Consider the following 19,382-nt stretch of genomic DNA (forward strand, 5'->3'; position numbering starts at 1 on the left):
ACGTACCTGGCCCCGCCTACTATCCTCGGAAACGTAAAATGATTGGCTAGAAGTGTATCACAGCTCAGGAAAAAAAAGCACCGAAATAAAGCACCGAAATGTGCGCTGCTTTTCGGTCTGGTTACTACCGTTTATGTCAGAACCGGTGCCATCATGGCACCGGACACCGGTACCCATCCCTAATTTCTACTAATGGAATTATTTTGCTAACAGCAACAGGGATGAGTCAGTGAGTCAGTTGGGCTTGTGAATCATGATTCACGAGTCAGTAAAGTGATTCTCGAGTATTGAACGATTCGTTCACGAATCGAACATCACTAGTGCCGACTAGAAGAATCAACCCAGCGTGACCGAAGAGAAAACAGATGATGGTTCCAATGCCGGAGAGATTGTCGAACGGAAAAGCCATAGAAGTTCCGTAGTGTGAAGGTATTTCGGCTATTTCAAGTCTGACAAAAAACAGAGTAAATTGTGCCGAAAGCAAGTCTGGAAATACAATAAACTGGTGCATGCTCAGGCTACGTCCACACGTACCTGGGTATTTTTGAAAACGCAGATTTTTCTATGCGTTTGTGCCTTTCGTCCACATGTAAACGGCGTTTTTGGTCACTGAAAACAAAGATTTTTAAAAACTCAGTTTTTGCATTTATGTGTGGACTAGAAAAACGGAGAAAATGCAGCGTCAAAGGTGTGCGCATTTTTTGGCGTCACACTGTGCGCCACGTTATTGTTTCGGTGAAATGAATTTCTACAATACTGTTACTGTTAATTCTACTCTCTGCAGTGTTTAAATGCTTACATATACACACAGTTACTGTCCCCAGCTTTGTTTACTTTTTCCCACCGAGGCTTCTAGACTTCTGATTGGCCAACATTTCTGCACGGTTAGGAATCTAGCGCCACCTGCTGCTTTGGCATGTTCATAGCAGCGTTTTCCTTCATTTCTGCCTTTATGTGTGGACGGGATTATTTTTTAAAACGAAAACGGAAAATCTCCGTTTTCAAAAATACCCGTGTACGTGTGGACGTAGCCTCAGTCTCTGACTGGAAGCGCTGATTCGTCATTCGGCTTTTGTCAGACTAAAGTAACTGTTAAAACTGTTTGAAAAGCTCAGCTATACAAGATAAGATAAGATAACCTTTATTAGTCCCACACGTGGGAAATTTGTTTTGTCACAGCAGGAAGTGGACAGTGCAAAAGTTATGACGCAAAAATTAGAATACAATAAGAATAAATACAGTACACAGCTGTACAGAATAGAATAAAATAATATACTATATACAGTAGAATAAAATAGAATAAAAATATACAATAAGATAAAAATAGAATACGAATGCTATATACAACTGAGTAAAAATACAACGATGACAGAAAGGATTATTGCACTTAGTGTTATTGCATATGTATGGATGTGTGTGCTTGATCAGTTAAAGTCTTTATTATGGAGTCTGACAGCAGTGGGGAGGAAAGACCTGCGAAATCTCTCCGTCCCACACCGTGGGTGCCGCAGTCTCCCACTGAAGGAGCTGCTCAGTGCTGTCACAGTCTGCTGCATGGGGTGGGAGATGTTGTCCATCAGGGATGACAGCTTAGCCGCCGTTCTCCTGTCACTCACCACCTCCACTGGGTCCAGAGGGCATCCTAGAACAGAGCTGGCCCTTCGGATCACCCTGTTCAGTCTCTTCCTGTCCCCAGCAGAGATGCTGCCGCCCCAGCAGACCACGCCATAAAAGATAGCAGAAGCCACCACAGAGTCATAGAAGGTCTTCAGGAGTGGGCCCTCCACCCCAAACGACCTGAGTCTCCGCAGCAGGTACAGCCTGCTCTGCCCTTTCCTGTAGAGGGCGTCTGAGTTATGAGTCCAGTCCAGTCTGTTGTTCAGATGAACACCAAGGTACCTGTAGCTGTCCACAGCCTCAATGTCCATACCTTGGATGTTCAGTGGTTGCAGTGGAGAATGCTTGTGCCTGCGGAAGTCTACCACCAGCTCCTTGGTTTTACTGGCGTTGATCTGGAGGTAGTTCAGCTGGCACCAGTCCACAAAGTCTTGAGTCAGTCCTCTGTACTCCTTGTCGTCCCCATCAGTGATGAGGCAACAAGGAGAGATTGAGAATTTCCTTTTAGTTCTCAGTTTATTTGATATTGACAAAAGTTAGTCAGTTTTGTCTGTTCTTCTGTAAAACAAACTAAGATTTATTTTTAGAATTAATATTTTGGTTCTAAGTGGAATTGACAGTTTAGTCTGTTTCGTTTGTTCTATTTTGAAACTTAAACGCTTTAGCGGCTGCCTTTTGTGTAGTTTGCAATATTTGCCTTTATTTATCTGAAAAAGTCTCATGTTCCTTAAGTACATCTACCCTGTTGAACTTATTATGGGAAATAAATATTTAAATAAAAACAAGCTGCTGATTATTTCACATTTTACTTGTGAGCAACGGCACATTTAAATCTTACAAATATAGTTATTTGGCTGATATCGTGATAGATATCGTTATCGCCTGAAATGAAAAAAACATATAGTGATATGAAAAAATCTTATATCGCCCAGCTCTAGTATATTATAATTATAATGCTATCATTATTAGTAGTAGTAATCTGGAGGCCGATTCGATTCACCGGCTAGCCTGGCTCTGGTCGTTGACGCTGTGAGGGGAAGTACGGTGGCCTGCAAGAAGAAACGCGCTGGTAGTGCGGGGAGCTGCAGCCATGGAGGGGGTCACCGTCGGCCAGGTGTTTGACGCGGAGTGTATCCTCAGTAAGCGGCCCAGGAAGGTAAGCTCAGCGCCGGTGGCCCGGGTGTTGTGTGGTTCCGCTCGGCCCGGCCCGCTGTGACTGTTCTGTCTCCGCAGGGAAAGTTCGAGTACCTGGTGAAGTGGAGAGGATGGTCCTCCAAGTAAGTAGCTCGCTAGCTGCTAACGGCTAACGGTCATAACAAAGCCGGGCCGCGGCTCGGTTCGCGCCGCCACCGAGGCTCCTATCGCGGCACACGGGGGGAGAAGCACGGCCGGTACCGACCCATCGGCGCCCGGCGTCGATCCACGGCCTGCCGGCGGACACGTCCAGCTCCAGGGCCGCAGCAGCTGAGGCTCGGCCGGTCCTGCGCCACCGAGCAGCCTGATGTTGATTTGCTGACATGTTTTGTATTTGTGGATAACGCTGGCAGCTGTGCGTGGGCCTCCGTGATGGCTCCACACAGAAAACCCGCTCGTGTCCGTCCTGAATGTGAAATGTTTGTCGTGTTTTCAGGCACAACAGCTGGGAGCCCGAGGAGAACATTCTGGACCCCCGGCTGCTGGCAGCCTTTCACAAGAGGTCAGTTTGTCCCCAGACTGCAGGTAAACTCAGGTGTGCTCCACGTCCACCTGCGTGGAAGCTCACCTGAAGGGCCTGAGAGAGGAGCAGTCAGGGAGCTCCTCCCAGCCACTCATTAGTTAAACACCTTAATATTTGTAATGTTTTTAATCATAATTTAAATAAGCAGTTAAAAGTAACTTTGTTAAGAAAGGTTGTATAGTAACAAAATTTATTTAATATTATTTAATATTTGTAAAAATTTAAACATGTCATATCAGAATTTATAAATTATATATTTCATTTTACTGATAGTTATAATTACTGAAATAAAAAGTCCTGCGATTATTAGTATCAAAAAGATTTAAAATAATATAAAAATGTGTTGTCTCTAATATACATATGAATTACATATTAAAATACATGTAATTATTCATTCATTATTAGTAAACGTTACTGTCACAGTAAGATAAATGTATAGATATATATTTTAAAAAGTTAATGATGGCGTCAATAAATAAATTATTAAAAGACTAAAAATATGTATATTACGTACTTTACATATTTATATAATGTAATTAATAGATTTAATTTATTATTAAAAATATAGAAATATGTTATTATATTCTGCAGCACGGTGGTTAGCACTGTTGCTGCACAGCAAGAAGGTCTCTGTGTGGAGTTTGCGTGTTCTCCCCGTGTACTCTTGGCTTCCTCCCACAGTCCAAAGACACGCAGTTAGTGGGGACAGGTTAACTGATGAATCCAAATTGCCCATAGGTGTGAACGTGAGAGCGATTGGTTGTCTGTCCCTGTGTGTTGGCCCTGCGACAGACTGGCGACCTGTCATAGGGCGAGAGGCGGGGTCCACCCTGGACCCCGCCTCTCGCCCTATGACAGCTGGGATAGGCTCCAGCGCCCCTGAAAAGGATAAGTGGAAGCGAATGGATGGATGGATGTTATTATATGTTATGTATTTTAAATGTGTTACATATTATATGTTAATAGATTATTATTCTAGTATTCAAACAGAAATCTATGTAAATAATATATAAAAGAATTAATATGTATTAAACACTAATAGTAATAATAACAAATATTCAAATTACTTTTAAAAGAATGATGTATATTGAATGTATTTAATAATAAAATTGCAATTTAATAATTATATTATGTGGACATGTAATAAATATATATTCGATATGTAATTTCATATTGATGGGTGAGCAGGCGCCCAGGTTCGAGTCCAACCTGTGGCCCCTCCCTCTCTCTGACCGCTCTCGTCTCTCGTCACTTTCATTTAAGGAAAAATATAAATATATGTACATGTAACTATTTAATTTCATATTTATGATTTTAATGAATGGAAACAAGCAGCAGAATCAAAGAAATAGACAAACTGACAGATCTTTGTCACATGTGACGCGCGTCAGTTCACGAATCATTTCACGCTTGTTTTTATGAAAGAACGACGTGTTGAATATTTGGACTTGCTGTCTGCGTGTTTAAATAACGTTTGTTTCGATCTGTTCCAGAGAACAGGAGCGCGAGCTTCTGTTTCAGAAGAAGGGAAAGAGGCCGAGAGGCCGACCTCGAAAGATTCAGGTGAAACACGCCGACCCCGCCTCCTGATTCTGTCTCATGACCTCTGACCCCTCTTGCTCATCCCGTTCTGTTTCTGTTCTGCAGCCAGCGCCCACCGTCACGAAGGACGACCGCTCCTCGTCCTCCTCTTCCTCTGGCCTGTCATCAACCGCCTCCTCGTCTTCCTCAGAGGATGAAGAGCACACAAAGAAGGTGAAGCCCGCCCCCCGCGTCCACCCCATCCCTCAGAAGAGGCCTCAGATCCTGCTCGCCAAACCTGACACCCCCCGAAAGAAGAAGCGAGGGAGGAAGCCGCTGCACCCCGACCTGAGGGCTCTAAGGCAGGCAAAGAGCCGCCCTCCCCCGCCGCCTTCTCCACCCGGTCCACGCCACCACCAGCTGCCCAGAGACGAGCCGCGGGCCAGCGTGAAGAAGCCACTGCAGCCGGCCAGCTTCACCTACACCGGCCTGAGCCGGAGCGCCAGAGAGGAGGCCGGCTCCGCCTCCCAGACCTCTTCTGCCTCCTTCTCCCAGGCCTCCAAACCCGGTGGGCTCGGCTGCATTTGGACCAATCGTTCGCTCTCAACCTCCTCCCTGTCCTCCAGCTCCACCTCCCAAAACAAAGCCACGCCCACCGCACAGAATAAGAACTCTCTGTCAGAGCTGAAGCGCTCCGTCCCGGAGATCGGCAGAGGAGACGGCTTTAAGGTGACGCCTGTGAAGCAGGGCGGAGCCTCTGGGTCGCTGGGACTGCACAGCAGCTTTGGAGGAGGCGCAGTGGTGCAGCGCCCCCTGCTGGCTCAGAGGAGGCAGGATGGCAGCGGTGGTCAGAGCGGGGTGGCTCCACACAAGCATCTGAGCACGAGTTTGTCCAAACCGCCATCGTCAGCATCGCCGTCGCCCCGAGACAGAGCCAGCCAGGCGCTGAGCCTCCGCGCCCTTAACCTGCAGAGCGTCGGCAAACTGCCGCCCACGAGCGGCCTTCAAGGAAGCAACACTAGCGGGGTGGCGGTAGCTAGAGCGAACCCACGGAGTAGTGGCAGTGGGATGGTCATAAAAGGAGGAGCGAAAGATGCTCGCACTGGAGGCGGAGCTCCAGAGCAGGGCATGACGAAGGACAAACTGACGGGTGGTGGCGCTGCTCGAGGGAATAGTGGCGTGAGGCAGGACGGCCGTAAACACGTGCTCGGCTCTCAGAACAGGAACCTGAACGAGCTCAGCACCGGCGACTCCGACGAGACTAGCACCAGCGAGTCAGAGACGGAAGACCCTCTGTTTCCTAGCAACAGCAGACCCAGCCGCGGCAACAACGCCACCGACTCTGACACGGAGACGGACTGGAGGCCGGCGCGGAGCCTCCTGGAACACGTGTTCGTCACAGACGTCACAGCCAACTTCATCACGGTGACAGTGAAGGAGTCGCCAACCAGCGTGGGCTTCTTCAGCTCCCGGAACCACTGAGCCGGGCGTCTGCTCGCTTCCTAGAACAGCTCAGGGTTCCTACACCTCTCTGGAAATCCAACACGCAGTCATTCCCGGCGCCTCCAGGGCGACCCTTCGGTTCCAAGAAACAAAAACACGGTGGAGAGATCGGATCGAGCAGGAAGCTCCTGACAGTCGGCAGTAGGAACCCTGACGTTCAGACCCCGTTCACACCTGTGATCAGTCTGCCGACCTTTAACCTGCAAACAGGTCACCTTCACAGGGTCAGAGGTCAGGCGACTTTCATACCTTTTTAGACCTTCCTACCTTCCTGGTAGGACGGAAAATGCATTAAAAAAAGTCAATAAAACAAAATGTTCCCTTCCTCTGAGATGTAATACACTACGACTGCCAGGAGGGGGCGCTAATGTAGGGCTCAGATTAAGCTCATAAATATTGTGTCGTCGTCTGATTGACAAACACAGTTTTAAACTGAACTATGTGAAAATGTTACTTTTTTGTATCTAAAGTTGAGAATTTGTGCTTGTAACGATAATTACGATTATCTGTCTCATGACCTCTGACCCCTCTTGCTCATCCCGTTCTGTTTCTGTTCTGCAGCCAGCGCCCACCGTCACGAAATGGAAGGGTAAAATGTATTACCCTTCCAGGACCTGAAGCTCAGTCAAGCTCCACTCTGACAGCCAAACCATCTGTTCTCTGATTGGATTGTTAAATTTGTGATTCACGTGATATTGACCAATCAGCTGAAAGGAAGAAAATTGGGTCAAAATTTGTACTTGTAAGTTAAAAGTGACAGAGTGAGGGAGCAGAGAGGTTTACACTTCGGATCTGTAACCTTAACAAAAAAAATGTGTAACCTGTGTAAATATTTTTTAGACACACACAAATTCTCATCTACAGATGCACAAACATAACGTTTCTTTAGATATTTTAGTTTACAAAGTTCTAAAACTACTACTCAGATTTACGAGCACAGTTTGACTCCACACTAATGAACCTAACAGCTGATTGCTGCCATCGTGGAGGGAAAAGTCTGTATGTTTGTTTGAACTGCAGGATCATCCTCGCAGTTTAAAGTTTCGTCTGTACTGAGCACGCTCAGGTCGAGCAAACAAACAGCTGCTCGTTGTCTGCATATAAACACTCCCGCCTCACCTCTGGTTTCTCTCTGTCTTAAACACAGAGAGCGTCAGGTGTTTGTCAGGAAGGTGTTCAGGTATGAAAGTAGGTCAGGTCCCACGCAGCTGAGACCAAACCAAAGTCAGGATGAGGCTTTGATGATGTCGTAAATGACACATTGATTTCATTGGCTGGAAGCCCCTCGAAGCTGGCGCAGGCTTCTGCACCCTCTGCTTCTGCTTAGAAAGGAAGTGACGTCCTTCTCGGCGCTTCCTGATCAGCGGGGATAACTCAAGCTTCCCCACAGACCAGCCAAAAAACCCTGGAAGACAGAATTATTGATCCGATTGTTTCTGAGCGACACGCCGCCCACATCCACAGCTGCTGTCACTGACTGTCACAGCCAGCGGCTCCGAGGCGTGGCTTCCGAGGTGTGAAGCCACGTGAAACCACGCCACTATGAGTTGGTTTGTTTCTCGTCCGAAAATCCTTTTTGTTCAGTCGCCCGATAAAAAGATGATGGAAACCGTCCGCTCGGTTTTTCTCACATCGCTGAAGCGTCTCGGGCCGCGTCACGGATGCGTTTTGGTGCTACGCCGCTTACAGCACAGTCCGACTACTCTGGCGTCCTTCAGGAGGCTTTGTGTGCTCGCCTCCTCAGGTCTGATGGGTGTCTAAACGGGGTCTGGACTCACAGGTGGACAGCGCCTCTCCGGTGCCTCAGGTTCCCCCCTCACAGCAGGACTGTTGGACCGCCGCTCGGCGGGATTAGCTCCAGGAGGACATTTGTGTTTGTTGGACGTACATGGCTTCTTCCAGGGCAGCATGTTTAAAAAAAGAAGTTTCCTCCAGCCGTCGTCTTTCAGTTCTCTTTGGACCAAAGCTGTTACGAATGTGTGTCGTTCTCAGTGTGGTATCGACAGTGTTTCGTGCACTACGTGCAGTATAAGCTCATGAGACATCCCGTAATCACTTCTATATATGTACATATATATATTTAGCAGTTTTGTACCATTTGAAACCATCGCCGTGTCTTTTGGAGGTGAAATATGTGTTAATTTATATTTGTAAATATGTCTTTCATGTGATATGTAATGATCTATGGGTGCTCATTTTGGCTTTTAGCGTCACGCACCTGTAGCCTGAAATAAACCGGAAGCACCTGAAACTTCACGGCTCGCTCGGTGTGTCTGTGCGCTGCCGTGTTTCACCACCAGGTGGCAGCGCTGCACAGAGAGCAAAGTGGATGCAGGTGCTCGCTGACGGTTGATGACCAGGAAAAGTTTTAAATGAATGCAGTTAACAGGAAGTTTGCAGGTCATACGTAGGTCATATGATGTCACACCAGTGACATCATCAGGTCACATGAACGGAGCGTCCAACTGAGACAAAGCACTGTTGATAAATCAGCTCCTGTAATAATGTGATAAACGCAGAATTGATTTTTCTTGTGTTAAAAATGACATTAATTAACCTGTAAATAAAATTACATATTAATAGACTGTTTTAAAAATATGTTTAAAATAAAAAGCAAATATTTTAAACATTTAAAATGAATAAATTATAATTAAAATGTTTTTCAAAACAATATTAAAAAGATCAAAATAAAACACCATGAATAAATATTAGAATTTAAAAAAACGCCTTAATTGTGATTTAATAATAATTAACAGGGAATGTGATGAATAATTAAAAAAGTCAATTACAAAGTAAAATACTGAAATTAAAAAAGTTAAAAATGATTTTTGTAAAATTGTATTTTAATAAGCAAACCAAGAGATTTCAGAAACTATAAATAATGAAATCAAATCTGTTGTCAGGTTGATGCCACAGCAGCCATAAATAAACGGTTTCTTCTTTATGTTTAACGGTGACTCTTTAAGGAGAAACGAGAGTGAAGCACATGATCGTCGTGGTTATCGTTCCATTAACATACAAACTGGACTGATAACTTCTCAGTTCTCACAGACGTGTCGGCTCAGACTGTAAAAACAGGAATTCAGTTTATTATTTCTAATAAGTAACATACGTTTTAGTGTTTCGCAGATTCTTGAAATAGTTGTTTTGATTTTATGACAATAAAAATGGTAAAATTTTAAATATAGACATAAATATAATACAGGTAGCAGGACCTCGTCAATGTTTCTTCATTTTTTCTGTTTTTTGTACTGAATTTGATAAAAAGGTGTTTTACAGGCGCAGCGCCTCCAACTGGAATCAGCTGAAAAGTCATAAACACGTCTTTAAAAAACCCGAGATGATATTTCTGAGATGAATTTTAAACGGTTTAAGCCAGGGGTCCCCAATCCCAGTCCACGAGGTCCCTGCAGGTTTTAGATGTGTCCTTGATCCATCACAGCTGATTTAAATGGATAAATGACCTCCTCAACATGTCCTGAAGTTCTCCAGAGACCTGATGATGAACTCATCATGTGATTCAGGTGTGTTGACCCAGGGTGAGATCTAAAACCTGCAGGACACCGGCCCTCGTGGACTGAGATTGGGGACCCCTGCTGTAGAGGAACTACAAACATATTCTTGACTACACTCGATGTAGAATAAAGTGCTGCAGGAAGCGTCTGCCTGCTGGGAAAAAGGAAAACAATTCAGGAAATTCCAGAAATGGAGGAAAAAATGTGTCGACTCTAAAACAGAGAGAGACTCTGCACGTTTGTGACATTTTATATAGAAATGAAAGTATATTTCTACAGCGTGAGTGTCTGTGTGCTGCTCATCGTCTGTCTCTGGTTACTAATGTTGTGCTTACAGATTTTACACACTGACACGTTTGTTGCACCACAGGCAGTCCAGCACGGCACGCGGACTGCGGTGTACGCGTCGGCTCCTGGCAGTCTCCTCTGAACATGGGGTTTATGACGTGTGGGCGGGGACGCCGGCGGAGGCCGGGCCAGCCGGGTGGGTGGCCACAGATGCCGACTGTCTCCTCGCACTGCAGTGAAACCCTTGAAACACGTGGGTGTGACATCCGACATCTCCCACTCATCCCACCTGCAGTCTGTTTTCCAGGCGCTCCGTCTCTGCTGCACAGACTCAGCGTGACTCCGAGTGAACTCATCATTTATGTAACTGTGCCACAAAACACGGCCTGAAATCATGAAAACGCGTCAGACATGGCAGATTTATTTCACTTCGTTTCATTGAGCTCATGTTAGGAGGACGATGGGCTGCAGACGTGTTCCTGTTGGAGGGTTTTCACGTTCAACTGATCATTTGAAACTTTGCGTTTTTGTGCCACTTTCGGACAGAAATGTTTCACGAACATTATTTTACTTAATATGTGATTCAGATCTTCACAGTGGTTTAGCTGTGGTCCGTAGAGCTCCTCACATGGTCCAAGACGAAGCACCACGTCTCAAAGCTACCGCGGTAAAGTGAGCCGTCATTTGTGAGCCGCGGTCAAGCCAGCCGCCTCCTATCCGCCGCATAAATTTCCTTGCGCTTTTACACCAGTCTTTAGGGTAGCGCCTTTTCGCTTTATTGTCAAAGGAGCTTGCAAAGAAAAGCGTCTGGACTTCTTTAAGTTGCTTGAAGACGTTTCACCTCTCATCCGAGAAGCTTCTTCAGTTCTAAGGTCAAATGGTGGAGAGTCCCAGATATAAACCTAGTGGGAGTTTCCCCCCACAGAGGGACAAAAGGACCCCCTGATGATCCTCTAATCGCCTGAGCCAAGGTGGGAAACTGGGTGTGGGTCCCAATCAGCCAGAGTTTCGGGTGAGTTCATTGTGAAACCTGGCCCCACCTTATCATGCGAATTCCTGAGGTCAGATGGCCCAGGATGTGAGTGGGCGTTAAGGCGTCTGGGAAGGATCTCAAAACTGGATTATAGATGGCAGAGTTTCGCTTTATATCCTGATTGAAAGCCTAGACCCGCGCACACGTGCGCGCGCACGAACTGTCACACGCGCGCGCGCACACACAAATTACAATGGAACAGCCCAATACAGCCATCGTGACAGTCTGGTTGCATATTCAAAAATTCATTAAAAATCATTCTTAAAAGTTGATGCCAAGCTTTCAGCACAATCCTCTTCTGGGACACCTACTTTACCTCTGGGCCAGGTTTTACCCAGATTTACTGTAATATTACTCAGAAATCACAGTAAACTCATATTCAGTGCAATACAGTCAATACACTACAATTATGTCTATTTCACAAATTCATTAAAAATCATCCTGAATAGTTGATGTCCAACTTTCAACACATTCCTTCTCTGGGACACCTACTGTACCTGTGTGCCATGTTTCGTCCAGATTTACTGTAAAATTCCTCAAAAATGAAAGGACATTTATATGCAATTCAATACAGTCAATACAATTATGTCAAATTCAAAAATTCATTACAAATCATCCTGAATAGTTAAGGTTCGATTTTCAACACATTCCTTCTCCGGGACACCTACTGTACCTCTGTACCAAATATCATCCAGATTTATTGTAATATTACTCAGAAATTAAAGGACATGTATATTGAATTCAATACACTTACTTAAATATTGCATCATATTCAAAAATTCATTAAAAATCATCCATAATAGTTGAGGTCCAACTTTCAACACTTTCTTACTCTGGGCGTCCTACCGTACCTCTGGGCCAAGTTACATCTCAATTCACTGTAATCTTTATCAAAAATTGAAAGAACAATTATATGTCAATGCTGCTGTGTGCCTTTCAAAGTGACACTAAATAACAGAAGGCACATCAGGGAATAATCCAAAAGGCGGATTTATTAAACAAAATCAACATACAAAATATCTCTAACCCATACTACATAACCTAAAAAGAAACAAAGGGACACTTAGAAGCACAAGGAAACAATACTGAAAGGGCAAGAGACACAGCCCAAACATAATCCACAACTAAAACGCCAAAAGAACAAGTCATCCCACATAGCAGACGGGTCTTGCCTGGATCTGGTGTCAAGCCGGCACTGCTGGCTGACTTCTGGCATGGTAAGATGGCACTGTTTATGTGATGGCATGCCACATTTGGCCTGATTGGGTGAATGTGACATGTTGTATAGAGCACTTTGAGTAATATGGGTGAGTAAAAAAGCGCTGTATAAGAATCAGTCCATTCACTGTCTGAACAGAGTTTCGTCATGTTACTTTTGCACTATTATGTTCCAGCACATGTTGTTATTACATGGCTTACATGGCTAAGGTACACATTAGGCTGACATCTGGGGCCAGAGCTGAAACTGTTCTGGGCCAGCACAGGGCCAGCAGTGTGTCTGCAACTGGCCTTGTGTTGGCGCATGTGTGGGCCACCTCTGGTAAACCAGATCTGGGCCACCAGAGGGCCGTCATTCTTTGCGGTACGCAGGCCATGTGTAAGCACATTGTGTGGGACAGATCCAGGCCATACCAATTTTGCTATGTGGGAGGAATTATGTAAAAATAGAAACATCATAAAAATGAAAATGAACATAAAGTAAAATGTACTGAAAAGAACATCAGCATGGCCATCATTATTTGCTTGGAAAGTCTAAAGTTCCATGGCTTTGAACAGCCAGAGAACGCAATGCCCAGCTTAGAATGACTAAAAGTAACTTCTTTTAACATTCTGTCATTCTGCTTCTATATCAAACATCCACTAAAAATAGTCATTTGAAAAAAAATATTCGCCACTTTTCATCAGTTTGGGTTCCTCTGTTTATAGCAATTTTTAGAAAAGAACCCAATACATTTGTCACTATACAGTTGTACAGTGAGATACAGAGCATCTCCTACTCATTGCAAACATGCTGGGAGGGTGGCTCTATCCGCCTTAGTGCAGCTGCCGTACCATACTGTGATGCAGTAAGTTAGTAGGCTCTCAATGGGCGAGTGGTGGAAGGGTGAGCTGTAGTCCACAAAGAGCATTCTGGCGTAGCTCTGCCGCTGTTCTAGGTGACTCAGCACCGAGTGGAGGGTGATGGCATCTTCTGTGAATCTGTTTGCGCGGTATGCAAACTGGTGGGGGTCGAATTCTGGGGGGAGGTAATCCTTGGTGTGCTGAAGGACTAGTCTCTCAAAGCATTTCATGATTACCGGTGTGAGGGCCACAGGGCAATAATAGTTCAGGCTGGTGATGGGAGACTTCTTTGGCACTGGGATGATTGTGGCTGATTTTAGACAGGATGGGATGGCTGCTTCATCCAGTGAGAGGTTGAAGATTCTGGTGGAGATGAGGGTGAGCTGGTGGCCACATGGTCTTAGCACTTTACCACGTATTCCGTCTGGACCGGCCGCCTTCCTGGGGTTCACTGCTAGGAACACACATCTGACATCGTGCTCCGTTACAGTGAATGGAGCGGTGCAGGAACCAGGTGAGGATGAGGATGGGAGCAGGGCTGAGGCAGATGAATGCTGCTGTTGTGGTGTTTCAAAGCGGGCGAAGAAGCTGTTTATTTCCTCTGCCAGCTGCACACTCAGGTTTTCTGTTTTCACAGTTCTGCCTCTGTGGTTTATGATGTCGATTATTCCCTGCCACACCTCTCGTGTGTTGTTGCTGGACAGGTGGGACCCCTTTTCAGGTCAGCTCGAGCAGACCTGTACAGAGCTCTGTCAAGAGACCTAAAGTCGGCATTGTGGGCTTTGAGGAGTGTGCAGACCTCGCCGGTCATCCAGGGTTTTTGGTTTGGGAAAACCTGAATGCTTTTGTCCACAGTCACATTTGCAATACAGAACTTGATATAGTCCAGTACTGATCCTGTGAATGTTTCTAATGCAATATATTAAACTTTACCAATGTAACGCTGCCAAATCAATTTTGAAAATATCTGTGGATTTTGTATTGAAAAATGCAGGTATCTTTCAGATTTATTTTTATGTTATCAAAAATGTATTAAAAGTATAAGCATGAAAAATTACAAGAGTGCAATAAAAAATATAACCAAACAAGCTTAATTTACAGTTTGAAATACAGAAGATAATGAAAATATATAATAATCCCCATATCCAAGTATCAAGACGTGTAAAAACAATTTACATTCTTTCCTCAGTTTCTATTAATAAGACTTAAATTTACATGAAATTATTCAAAATTATATACATTATTCATAAGGAGACAAAGAATTCAGAAACAACATGGAGAATGTCTTGATGCACGCTCAATCATCCAGGTAATTAAATCCCTAAAGGTTGATTCTGTTCATCTGGACGTAGCGTTTTCAATGGGAGAAAAGTTTTGTCACTCATCCAGGTGACTTCTGCAGTCTCAGCTGACTGCAGGTTTCCCTAATCTTATAATACTAATAATAATAATGGATTCCATTTATAAAGCGCTTTTCGAGACCCTCAGAGTGCTTTACAAATCCACTATTCATTTACACACGGGTGGAGGCAGCTACAGTTGTAGCCACAGCTGCCCTGAGGCAGACTGACAGAAGCGAGGCTGCCATATCGCGCCATCGGCCCCTCTGGCCAACACCAGTCGGTTTTAGATGAAGTGTCTCGCCCAAGGACACAACGACCGAGACTGTGAGAGCCGGGGCTCAAACAGGCAACCTTCCGATTACAAGACGAACTGCCAACTCTCATTATGCAATGTACTGTTTAAAAGAAAAACCTTTTTTTTTGCCTTGACAACATACATTCATCTTCATTTCAAATAAGTAGTTATTTTTCACACAGAGAGCAATACCACTCTCCAGCCTCTGCTGTCCAAAACTCTGTATTCATCTGGAGGCACTGTGTGTGAAACCACTTTAAATAGCTCTCATGCAGGAACAAAGATATTGTATAAAATGAAGTGAGGGAATGGAGCTATAAATAGATTAATATAGAGATATGAAAATAAACTTATATATAGACATAGGAACACAAGTTTTAACATTAATGTAATATAAGCATACAGGTGTCTAAGCAAACATTGTGGCATACAAAGTGAGAGTGCAGTGAGTCATGTTTATTCCTGTTCAGTATGTGTCTGACACAAGTGGATGAATGAAAAAGTCTGACAGCAGCAGCAACAACAGACTATGCCTTCCTGATGACTTTCTATCCGTTTACATCTTTTTCTTTGATGCCTGTATCCCAGCTTGAAGAGTCCTGGACCCTTTTTCTAGTCAGTGGGTGTGTGGGCAGACAACTCTGGCTTGTCACCCAGTTGGATTTCCTGGTATTTGTAAGATGGCACTATCTACAAATCAGGACACATTAACTATGATATTAAAAAATGACATGATGACATAGTTCTTGGTCAGTTTACCAAGCATTTCTCAGCTTTGTTCTTTATAGTTCTGTTCATCATATCATTGCTTGTGAGTCCTGGATTATTTGATGGTATGTTTACATTATGTATTCTTTTGTTTTCAGTTCCATGTTGCTTTTAAGTGTAGTTCTTCTTCAGCGTTCCACAAGTGGATGGAAGACTTGTGAAAACACTCTAGTGTTAAAGCCAGTCTTGTCTTCATGTCTGAAGTACATTATTCTATTCTATTCTATTCTATTTATAGTAAGTAAGTAAACTTTATTTATTAAGCGCTTTTCGCAGACAGGCAATCACAAAGCGCTGTACACAAATATTAAAATATTAAAATAAACAATAAAATCAATAGACATTATACACAATGTAAAAGATCAAATGTAAATAATGTAAAAAAAATAAAAATAAAATATGTAGATCAACAAAAGGCTTGTTTGAACAGAAGAGTTTTTAACTGTTTTTTAAAAGAATCCACAGAGTCAAGCAAACGTAACTGTAGTGGTAAACTGTTCCACAGCCTTGGTGCAACAGACTGAAAAGCTCCGCCCCTTTTGTCTTCAATCGTGTACGGGGAACAACCAAGAGACTCTGAGTCTGTGAGCGGAGATGACGAGCGCCAAATCACAACAACAGTCACATAAAGACACTTTATGTTGCTGGGTAAAAACGCAACAATAATACAAAGAAAACCCCAACAATTTAAGTACCCATATGAGCTAACATTTAGTGTGAGTGGGAAGGAAAAACTCCATTTGAAGAGGTAGAAACATCTGGCAGAAACAGGCTCAAGGAGAGACAGCCATCTACTGTGACTGGCTGAGGTTGATGAAAAGGAGACAGGACAACATACACACTGTGCAAGAGATATTAACTAATGATTAAATGCAGAGAGGTGTAGAAACACAGAACGAGCAAAGAAGGAAAAAATTCATACATGATGGGAAGCCCACCGTTCCTAGGTTTTTCAGTGATCTGCGAGCTCCTGGACTGATGCTGTTTCTCACATTTTTACTGATTTCCTTGGTTTAAAGTCTTTGTGCTACGCAAACCACTCAAACTTGATGTTTTCTAATATTTCGCAGTGATTTACAGACACAGGTCTTTCGCAGCGACCGCACAGAGAAGCTTCTCGTCTCTGAGCCGCTGCTGCAGGTTTTAAACTGAAACTAAATGAGCGTTAAATCGTTTGGATCAAAGCTTCTTCCTGCTCTCAAACATTTTACACTTTCAGCTCTTTTGTTTTTGAGGATTTGCTGTTTTTTCAACAATACAAAGTTTTTTTATTCCAAACTGCATCCTGACATCACCCTCACTCACTAATGTTTTCAAAGTTTTTCAGGATTTTAGAGAGAAAACGGACATAAAGACAACAAACAATAAAACTATATCAAAGGTTCAGACTGAAGCTGAATGCGTGACGTGAATCTGATGAGAAGTCGCGCACGTATTTCTGATGGACAATAATCAGCTGGATTTATAGAATTTAATCTTTCAATCTTAATCTTCAACCTACAGGAAGAACATAAAGAAAATCTGTAGCTGTTCAGCAGCAGCAGCGGCACAGGTGTGCGCTCCACCTGAATACGTGCAGAGGAGAGCCTGCTGGAGCCGTCCACCGCCCCTCCATCCTCCCTGCTGCCTGTGAGCGGAAACTCTGGTTTAAATAACACGATCCCACATTATTCATGTTAGTTTTAACTCATTCGTACCGAAACGACGTTCTTGTCTTGCTCAGCGATTGTTTCGTGAACAGGAAGCGTTCAGGTCTCTATTAAACACAAACATTTAAACACAACACAGATATAAAACTGCTAAAACGCTGCCACCTTGTGGTAAATGTGTTTATTTCTCCAAAGAAATGACAAGAATAAATCACTGATAATAAACGATAATAATTTTCTCGGTTACATCATTTAGCTGGAATCTGCAGGTTTTCCTTTAACAAACATTTCCACCTTAAATCAAGCAGAAAAAAAACACGTAAAGTCACCTGAATGTGACAAATGTTCCTGCGGCGCTGCTCGTTTCCACCCATTTGTACTTTTCTGAGGACATAAAACAGATTCTGGATCTTTTGCATTGATCTTATTCTGAGCAGACTGACTCCACGTGGACCCGCAGGCGCGCGCCGGTCTGTGGATCCGCAGGCGCGCGCTGCGTTCAGGGTTTTGGCTGCTGTGACAGAAAACATTTTACATTTCTTGCAAAAACAAATTTGACACTTTTTTGTTTCTCGAACAGAAGACAAAGTCAAACACGTGATTTTACAGGATGCCGTGATGAATAAATAAAACCAGTCTGTTCTCTGCTGTCCACGCCTGTGATGATGTCACGTACAGGTGTGATGCGGGTGTGAGTGGAGAGTCTCAGCTCGGGCAAGCGCACTTGCACTCAGATATGAGTGGGTACTGCACCGGGATCCACGCGCACCGGAGCGCGTTCCTGCGCCGGCAGCGCCACCGCAGCAGGGTCACGTGCGCGGCTCTGGCGGGCGTGCACAGCATGCCCTCGGGCACCGAGCACGAGCGCTTGTTGGAGCAGCTGCCCACTTTCACGTAGCGCGGCCAGAAGCGCGCGCCCAGGTCACTCCAGGCGTGCTGCACCGGGCACGCGGCACGCGCCCACAGCCACTGTTGCAGCCGGCGGCGCAGCTTCCGGCCGCGCGGCGGTTCCGGGACCCCCGGGGAGTCCGGGGGCTCCTGCGGCGGGGATGCGGACATGAAGCGCGGGTCGAAGCGGGCTCCCAGCAAGCCACGCAGCTCCGTGACGTTCAGGTCCCGCTCCGTGGGGTCCAGCGCTGGGTCCGGGTCCTCCTGCAGAGCCTCCACCGGTAGACCGTCCCCGGGGACCGGCCGCAGCAGGAAGCAGTGCTGACACGCCCCCTCCTCCGTCCCAAAGCCTACGGAGAGCACGAGCGCCAACACGGCCAGGAGGGAAGAGGGCTCCATGTCCACGAGCCACACCCCCACGCAGGTATCCAGAAAGACCTTAGCAACCGTAAGAGCGCGCGGGGCGCAGAGACGGGTCCGCGCAGTCCGTGTCCAGGTCCACGGCGCGCGGGACTCCACGCGCGGTCCGCATGCTGCTGCTGGTTCTCCCGAAGCCCGAGTGAAGCCTCCGCTCGCTGCAGCCAGATATCCTGCAGGGTGCTGATGTCATCCACGCCGGGCCCACCCCCTCCCTAGATACTCCAAGTTCACGCACAAGCGCGTGACCGCGAGGAGGAGGAGGAGGAGAGGAAAGCACCAGGAGGAATCCACGCGTGATGACGGTGAGCTCATAAAGTCAGCACAGACATGAAGTAAAAGCGCGAGTGGTACAAATACTCCAAAGTACTGTGGAAGTACTCACATGCCACTTGGCTGCAGGGGTGTATTTAGCTGAGGTGCCCCCCCCACAGCTTTGAAAGGAATGTAACTCAGTACATTTACTGCCAGTTACTCTGCTACTTTCTGCTTTCACTCCAATATTTTCTATGTAGATATTTTAGAGGTTAATTCCTGTAGTTTTTGCAGATCAGTTGAATCATTACAGAGCAGCTACACAAACATCTGGAAGAGGCTTTGCACAGGATGTGGACTCATCTGCACCCTGAACCTGAACCTTGAGGGGTCAAATGTCGCTTTTGATTTGACATTTACCTGTTAAATCAACTGTTTACCTTGTTTAGTAAATGCAAATAAATAGATTTGCATTTAAGAAATATAATAAATATAAATGGTAAATGGCCTGC

General features: G+C 45.1%; 2 protein-coding genes across 2 annotated transcripts; one reads left to right on the plus strand and one right to left on the minus strand.

The window, feature by feature from the left end:
• The first annotated feature begins 1,445 nt into the window (after nt 1–1,445).
• LOC146569222 (chromobox protein homolog 2-like) lies at nt 1,446–8,609 on the plus strand. The gene is made up of 5 exons (XM_085285612.1): nt 1,446–2,773; nt 2,851–2,894; nt 3,248–3,313; nt 4,828–4,897; nt 4,982–8,609. Exons 1-5 carry the CDS (start codon nt 2,708–2,710, stop codon nt 6,335–6,337), a joined length of 1,602 nt encoding a protein of 533 aa, XP_085141738.1. The 5' UTR covers nt 1,446–2,707; the 3' UTR covers nt 6,338–8,609.
• Nucleotides 8,610–17,482: 8,873 nt separating this feature from the next.
• Nucleotides 17,483–18,880, minus strand: nog3 (noggin 3). The gene has a single exon (XM_085283466.1). It carries the CDS (start codon nt 18,595–18,597, stop codon nt 18,016–18,018), a length of 582 nt encoding a protein of 193 aa, XP_085139592.1. The 5' UTR covers nt 18,598–18,880; the 3' UTR covers nt 17,483–18,015.
• Between the last annotated feature and the right edge of the window lie 502 nt (nt 18,881–19,382).

Source organism: Mchenga conophoros, linkage group LG8 (assembly GCF_057382185.1).
Source record: "Mchenga conophoros isolate Kocher_MC1m ecotype Shallow Benthic linkage group LG8, M_conophoros_male_GT1.1, whole genome shotgun sequence".
NCBI lineage: Eukaryota > Metazoa > Chordata > Actinopteri > Cichliformes > Cichlidae > Mchenga > Mchenga conophoros.

Coding starts and splice junctions, on each gene's coding strand:
- LOC146569222 (XM_085285612.1), top strand. CDS start 2,708: ATGGAGGGGGTCACCGTCGGCCAGGTGTTTGACGCGGAGTGTATCCTC. Junction 2,774..2,850: donor TCAGTAAGCGGCCCAGGAAG/GTAAGCTCAGCG, acceptor CTGTCTCCGCAG/GGAAAGTTCGAGTACCTGGT. Junction 4,898..4,981: donor GCCGACCTCGAAAGATTCAG/GTGAAACACGCC, acceptor TCTGTTCTGCAG/CCAGCGCCCACCGTCACGAA.
- nog3 (XM_085283466.1), bottom strand. CDS start 18,597: ATGGAGCCCTCTTCCCTCCTGGCCGTGTTGGCGCTCGTGCTCTCCGTA.